Genomic DNA, 7993 nt, shown 5'->3' with positions numbered 1-7993 from the left:
GCGGGAACACCTCCCAGTACACACCTTCTCTGGTACGGTTGCCCACAATGCTAATGGTCATCTCTTGAACCTCGGGGTCTATTTTGAAACCCCGCATCAACCACGCATACAAGTGTCCGACACTTTTGTGCATAGGTCTTGAGATACCCTTATCCATTGACTAAAATACGGACAGTACTATCTCTTCCGGACCATATAATATTTCACTGTCCCTATAAAAAATCCTAAACTACCACATATCCGACATACCTGGTAACCATCGACAAAAACTCTAATATTATTGCAACCAAACAAAAATAAATATGTAAAACTACATCTACAATGAAAAATTCAGGTACAACTAGACTATATCTAAAACCTACATCTAATACCTAACATATGTCTAAATACTACATTTAATTGCTAAGATATACGTTTAAATAGTATCTAATTACTAAACTATATCTAACCCTAATTCAAAAACTAGATCTATATTCTAACATAAATCTAGTGACTATCCTACCAAGTTTGTAAAAAAATTCTAGATCTCGTATCATATCTATGTTAATATCTAGCACTACTAGCTATCCTACCAGGTTTATAAAATAATCTGAAAAAAATACCTCCTCTCTCCAGCAGAGCTTCACCGCAATTTTTCCCTCTCCCCTCCCCTCTCCTCTCTTCTCCTCTCCTCTCCTCTCCTCTCCTCTTCTCTTCTCTTGGCTCGGGTGTGGGAGCAAATGAAGCTGACGTCCAGAACATCTCGCCCACTCAACGGACGATACCTTTTGGATGGGACCATGCGGCGCCGCACCCATGGAGGTCTCGCCCATTTAGCGAGCGATAGCTTCATCTCGCTCAGTGAACGGGCAAGATCTACCTCTCTCCGATTAATTAAATCGCATAAATACCACGGACGTCTGGGCCCATAATATCTCACCCGTTCAACGGGCGAGACCTTGTTCTCACCCGTTGAATGAGCGACGGTAGGTTAGATATGGCTTTTTTAAACCGACGTGTATTTTGAAATTATTAAAGAAAAAATATATAAAAAATCCGAACTCGACGGCCCCTCAACTGGGCCGGGAGGCCATCCATCAAACATGGCCAGCGTGGCAGCCCATATCCCCCGAACTGCGGGCCACCGAACGGCTACCGGCTCCCCAAGCACGCCTCCAACGGCTAGCGTTCGCTTTCCCCGAGGCGCAGGCGCAGCCAGCCTCCTCCACCCCTCGGCAAGACGACAACCGCCGCGCAGGGAGGAGGAAGCGAAGCGCCCTCGAGAACCAAACCCCCACCGTTTCCTGCCACCGATCTTGGGGTCATTGCTCGGTTCGTTCTCGCCTACAAACTGAGAATCCCTCCTCTCTTCTCTTGATCGATCGGTTTCTTAGGTCGGAGAAATCCATTATCGATTCGTTCTTGACGGGGGTGAAGGAAACCTCGTTGTTTTGCTGAGGATTGTTGTGTCCAAGAAGATTCTTGGGAGCAGTTGTTTGCTGGTTCCGAGCCGCGGGAGAATTGTTGGTGGTTCTTGAAGGAAGGGTGGTTCTTGGTTTCTTGGGTTCGGTCGATGCTGTGCGATGCCGGCCGGCCTCCGCTCGGCGTCACCCGACGCCAGCGATATTGACGCCACCCTTGCCCTCGAGGACATCTCCGGCGGCGGCGCGGACTGCATCGGCTCGCTCGCCTGCGGCCGCCGTAGCAGCTTCTCGTACCGCCGCCTCCCCGAGCCGCGCCTGCGCCTCACCGTCCGCAAGCTCGACGATTCCTGCTTCGGTACCCAAAATCTTTCCCCCTTTCTTTTCACCCGAATTCGTTTGGTGGTTGGTTGGTCGGTGGATTCCTGATGCGACATTGAATTGAGAATTTCTGATGTGGGTTACGGTTTTTCTCCTGCTCAAAACAGATGTGCAAATCGCAAGGTCGGCTGCGGTGTGGGAGCTCAAGGCGGCTATCGAGGACGTGTTCTTCGCCCTCTTTGACGACGCCGAGAGGACCATTTCTTGGTACGCCGTCACGTGCACATACAATTCTATCACGTGATGTGGAATTCGCTAGTTGTTTGTTCTTGCATTGCATTGTGATGTCCAATGTTAACATTGCCTAAACATAAACAATTGGATTGCATTCCTCAAAAGAAAACTGAAAGAATATGAGAGTTAGCTTAATGATTGGATTGCGAATTTGTAATCACAAAAAAATAGGTTCGTGGTTTTGGTTTCAGATTTCTTCTTGATGCTGGATTAATTAAATGAGACTTTGATGATTGTTGGCAGTTTAACATTCAAGGTTGCTGCTTGCTTGTTGTAGGCAGCACGTGTGGAGTCACTTCTGCTTATGCTTCAAGGACGAGAAACTCACGCATGACAAGGCAACATTGCGTGCATTTGGTATAAGAGATGGTGATGAGGTATCTGCACTTTCCTGCTCTGCCATGGGTTCTTGAATGCATTTTTTCCTTTAAGCTGGAATATCATATGTCCTGCTTAAAAAAACTGGTATAGTTACTTGTTTATACACAAGATAGGAACTGGTAGGAATATAAGACATTTGCAGAAACAATTGCATCCTTGGTTAAACTTTCTTGTGAACCACAATCTGCACAAAGTAACTCAATGCTCAAATCCCTTAATTCAGCTTGATTCTATTGATACCAGTTGAGATCCTCTTGTATTAGATGTTCAGTAACCGTGATATAGTCCAGATTCCAGAACTACGCTGTACTACTTTTGTGATCTCTTCTGTTTCTTGATTTCGAAGGAAATTTAGGTCGTCACAGTGATCAGGCATTTGTGTGCTTTCAATACTAAATAGAAAAGTCCATCAATTACTGTCAAGTCAGTCTGCTTAAATAATCAAATGTAGCACACATTTCTAGTAATATTTGTCTCTTCGAGGTATTTTTAGTATTTGTGACATTTTCTATACTAATTCACATTGTGATGTTCCATATCCTCGCTTTAGGTGCTATGCCTTTTCTTATATTTCTCCCTTCATGCAGCTTCATTTTGCCCAGCATCTCTCTGTCGACTACAGCCCGTGCAAGAGTCTTTCCAAAAACCACAAGGCTGCATCTCACAGAAGGTATCAAATATTCTAATGCCCCTATATGACCTTTTGTCTGCTTGATCACACATCTTCGATTTCCATGAAGCGCAAAATTCTATTTGCACACAGCTGCTAACATTACAAATGATATCCTATTGTAGGTCAAGGACTTCGTTGGATGATTTCAGTTACAGGCCTAGGACTTTGTTGGATGAGCTCAACGAAGATGAGGGTGAGAAGTTTACTGACACGAGGCGTTCCACTAGTGTTTTAGAAGAGATTTGTGTTTATCAGTACAATGAGCAATGCATGGAAGAAAGTCGCAAGAAGGGAAGTTTCTTTCGTGGTTGGTTCTCATATTCTAGATTGAGGAGTAACAGGAAAACGCACGCAGAAGACACTGCACCATCATGTTGTGAGAAGAAAAATACTCGACCGAAGCTGGGGAAGTGGTTGTCTTCAAAAAGATTGAAGACACGGTGCAACTGAAGGAAAAATGGATGATTTCTGTGATATATGTCAGCTTTATTTCACTCAAATGAAGTTCTGAAATGGTGTCGTTTTTCTGTCTATTTGGACGCTTCTTCATACGGCCATGATTCCTTTCATAACTTTCAAAAGCCGTTAGCTTAGGTGATCCTCAAAGTTCTATGTATATATATGTATGCTCTGACTTATTGATCCTTTGAAAATTGACGATCTTATTATGCAGTGCAATGAGAGGATTCAGCTATGTATGGAACTCTTTGTTGCCTAAGAAACAACAACTGACGCCTCATGAAATTTCATAATATACACTTTGTTCTACTCTGAATAACGTGTGCATGTGCCGACATGCAGACCCTGCAAGTAAGATCAGTGAACCAGTATAAAAGTGCTTGTCTTGTTGACATTTTACTATCTTAGAGCCCATTTGGAACTCAGGAATTTCATATGAAACGATTCAATTTCTGCAGGAATTGGAGACCTAAGAGTTGAATCTCTTGACCTTATTGTTCTTACAAGCTCAAATCATTATCCTGTTTTACATGTACCAGAAAAATAAAAACAAGACAACCGAGTTAAAAAAAAAAACTAAACATCAAGGGGGAAATATTAACAAAACTTGGCACCATATCACAAGCTATGAGATATCCATTTGGAAAGAACAAATGAAACAGCAGCAGAAGAACTAGAAAAGTTAACAAAGAAAAACCCTTGATTACACTTTGAGAGAACTTGATTGAGATCCAGAGGCGGTGCTCTACGGAACTACTAATGGCCAGCACCTCGTCGACTCGGCCCGGCCCTCGCGACCACGAACACCGGCAAGTTCGCCGGCGAGAACCCGCTGCCGCGATCATGCAAAGGCCTGCCGCACTCCGCTGTGCTTATAGCATAGCCGCAGAGAAGCAAGAACACCACCGCAACCACCACACGAACAGCCAACCGAGACGACCGGAAGGCCATCCTGATGGCCTGATCCTATCTCGACCGTGGCGGCAGCGGCGGTGACGACGACGACGGCGACCGTTGCGCCTTCACGATACCCGAGACGAATGCTCAGGAGGAGATCGACGAAGCTTGCTGCTGCAAATTGCGTGCGAGATTATTGCGAGGTGTAAGTTTGTCAGAGTGGCCTTGGCCTGGACGAGAGGAGGAGGAGGCTTAAATGGTGAGACGATCGATGGGGGCCGGCGTGCATGAGACGTGTGCGGCAAGGACTTTGAATGTGCGCGCGCGGGGAAAGAGGAGGGGAGGGGAGTTGACAAATGGCATGAGGGTTAGGTTTGATCTCGTTAGGCAGCAACCACCTTTGGATTGTGAACCAAATCTAGCTTGCTTTTCCTTTGGGTTGCACTCACACCTTCAATTTGACCTATGTGGCTCTGTGAACTTGCTTGCAAAGAGGAACCGGTTATTCAATCCCTTCGCTAAAAGAAGAAGAAAAAACTAGTTTTTTACTTCACTAGGTGTGTGTAATTGGTTCTTGTTGATCAAGGTCAATACATAATAAACATATGATCGATCTGTCCTAGAACAAGCTGGTGCTTTCGGTTAAGGATAGCGATCTGTTTGAACAGAATTTTCAGGGTAATTTGAACAAGGATGACTAGCTTTTTGACAATGAACAACTCTTTTGTTTACACTGCAAAGTTCGAAGTGCAGTGCTACATCTGTGGTATATCCGAAAAATTCGAAATGTTTTTTTAAGATAAAGGGTGTTCTATTTCATCAAAGTAATGAATATATCATAGTCTTTACACCCATGGATGTACGTAGCTGATACTTATTACAAGGTTTAAAGCAAGCATGTTGCTATAAAAGGTCCAACAATTGACCCAAAAATGCTAGAATATGAATGTAGAATAACATCATAAACATATCATATTACTAAACTTCCATCCATTTTCTGCAAAGATCTCAATTGTTATAATCTCCAACTGGCAACATACAACTTTCATAGTATCCCTTGTTCCCGCGTTTTAAAACATAGCCCATAGGCAGCACCAATATGTTCCTTTGAAGATCACCTGCATAGAATAGTCCATTTCTTGCTTTATTAAAGATGGTGTCATTCCGGCTTCGCCAAATTGCACAATATAAAGCTTCGACTTCCACCAAAATTTATTTTTTCAGGTATGCATCAATCTCATTTAGTCATGATTCAAAGCAATTTGTGACACTAGTTGGGGGTCTTAAGCCAAAGGTCAAACATACAACTCGCCAAATGAACTTAGCCATAGGACAATCAAAGAAAAAGTGTTGAATTGTTTCTTTATGGTCAAAAAACAACACTTCTCATAACCTTTTCAATTCCTTTTGAGTAAGTTATCTTTGGTGAGAATGACACCTCTTTTCAAATACCCTAAAAAAATTGATCTTGAGAGGAATTTTAAGCTTTCAAAGAGAATGATTGTTATTAGAGAAGTCCTAGTTAATCATGACTTTATAAATAGATTGTACCAAAAATTATCCAAATTTATGTAGAGACCGCCTAAAAGAATCTGGTTGATCCATGAGTTGTACAATCTCCACCTTATCAACCAAATTCATCCAGTCCTCCAATTTATCTTCTACTAAAGATCGGCGAAAAGAAACGTTTGAAGGGACTGATGAAAATACACTTGCTATTGAGGCATGTTTATGATGAACGATGTTATATAATCTAGGGTATTACTCTCTAAGTGTACTATTACCCAGCCATCTATCCTCCCAGGATATTATTTTAGTGCCACTTTGTATCCTAAAGTTTTTCATATTGAGAAAATTAGGTTTGACACTCATTAGCCCCGACCGGAACTGTGAGTCACTGGGTTTTTTTTTTCTAGTTGAGCAATGGTCTTATTCCCAAGGTATTTTTCTCATAATAACCGTTGCCACATCCCATTCTTATTGATTAACTTGAAAAGCCACTTGCTAAGTAAATATTTATTTTGCAGATTAAGATCAAAGATTCCCATATCCCCTTAATCTTTAGGTCTACAAATTATGTTACATTTGGTAAGCCTGTTTTTTTTTCCTATTATCATCCTTTGCCAGAAGAATATAGATATGTAGTAATCTAACTTCTTCATGATCATTTTAGGAGCTTCAAAGAAAGATAGCATAAACATTGACATACTACTAAGGACAGAATTAATGAGCATCAATCTACCCCCATACGATAGATATTTGCCTTTTCATGAACTTAATTTGTTTTTGAATCTATCTTCTACCAATTTCTAGTCTTTATTGCATATCTTTTTATGGTGCATTAGGATTCCAAGATATCGGAAATGATAATATTTTATGTCACAACCAAATAATTGTGAGTATTGGTGTTCAAAGTCTTCTGCCGCTCCATAACAGAATAACTCACTATTATGAAAATTAATTTTAAGACCTGATAATTTCTCAAAAATATTAAGGAGGAGCTTCATATTCTTAGCCTTTTTTAAATCGTGATCTATAAAAAGTATAGTATCATCTGTATATTGAAGTATTGGAAGATTATCATGAACAAGATGAGAGACTACCCTTAAGACTTGACCATTTTCCTTCGTACTGACTATTAATATAGCAAGCATATCAACTACCAAATTAAATAGCATTGGTGAAAGTGGGTCACATTGTCTCAAACTTTTTTTAGTTTGAAAGTATCTTCCTAAGTCATCATTTACATTTATACCTACACTACCCCAGAGACAAATTGTTCTATCCATCTACACCATTTTGATGAAAAATCTTTCATTCTAAGAGTTTGTTATAGGAACAACCATTTAACCTTGTTGTATGCTTTTTCAAAGTTAAATTTAAGAATAACTCCATTGAGTTTTCTTCGATGCATTTCATGTATAGTTTCGTGAAGGATTACAACCCCTTCCACAATATATCGATCTGGTATGAACGCAGTTTGAGTTGGTCAAATAACATTTTGTGCAATATCAGCAAGTCCATTAACTACTACTATCTTGGTGCAGATTTTGAAACTAACGTTAAGTGAACAAATATGTCTATATTGTGGGATTTGTGTTGCATCTGATTTCTTTGATAACAACATTATAATTCTAATGTTCAGGCTGTACAGTGGTAGATTTTCTTTATGAAATTCATGGAAGAGAACAAAAAATATCTCCTTTTATAATTTCCTAGAAAATTTGGTAGAATTCAGCAAGAAAACCATCAGGGCACGAGGTCTTATTATTTTCCATTTGGAATATTTCCACTTTCACCTCGTCTTCAGTGAACATTTCTGTAAGCAACCCATTCTCAGTATTGATCAATTGTGGTATATCCCCCTTTGATTTTCAATCATAGAAAGATTGTTATTCTCGGTGGGGCCAAACAGACCTTTATAATACTGAATGATATGCTCTTTAAGGGCGTCATCCCCTTTAATAATTTTGCCTCCATGTTCAAGCTAAAAGATTCTTGTTTTTTTACGTTTGTCATTCGCTATCAACTGAAAATATTTTATATTAGAATCACTTTGTAAAAAAGG

The 7993-nt window shown here is 40.6% G+C and overlaps 1 protein-coding gene across 1 annotated transcript; it reads left to right on the top strand.

Annotated features, from left to right (window-relative positions):
* The first annotated feature begins 1180 nt into the window (after nt 1-1180).
* On the top strand, nt 1181-3755 carry LOC133917395 (uncharacterized). Its single transcript, XM_062361294.1, has 5 exons — nt 1181-1758; nt 1889-1988; nt 2293-2392; nt 2984-3066; nt 3192-3755. The coding sequence occupies exons 1-5, from the start codon at nt 1563-1565 to the stop codon at nt 3517-3519; spliced, it is 807 nt and encodes a 268-aa protein (XP_062217278.1). The 5' UTR covers nt 1181-1562; the 3' UTR covers nt 3520-3755.
* The last annotated feature ends 4238 nt before the right edge of the window (nt 3756-7993 follow it).

Source organism: Phragmites australis, chromosome 5, assembly GCF_958298935.1.
Source record: "Phragmites australis chromosome 5, lpPhrAust1.1, whole genome shotgun sequence".
NCBI lineage: Eukaryota > Viridiplantae > Streptophyta > Magnoliopsida > Poales > Poaceae > Phragmites > Phragmites australis.
The sequence above is the reverse complement of the archived record's forward strand: the minus strand, read 5'-3'. Positions and strand labels throughout refer to the sequence as shown.

What these genes read in the sequence shown, in the direction of transcription:
- LOC133917395 (XM_062361294.1), top strand. Translation starts at nt 1,563, where the DNA reads ATGCCGGCCGGCCTCCGCTCGGCGTCACCCGACGCCAGCGATATTGAC. An exon ending in GCTCGACGATTCCTGCTTCG is followed by an intron (nt 1,759 to 1,888) that starts GTACCCAAAATC and finishes TGCTCAAAACAG; the next exon opens with ATGTGCAAATCGCAAGGTCG. An exon ending in GCCGAGAGGACCATTTCTTG is followed by an intron (nt 1,989 to 2,292) that starts GTACGCCGTCAC and finishes TGCTTGTTGTAG; the next exon opens with GCAGCACGTGTGGAGTCACT.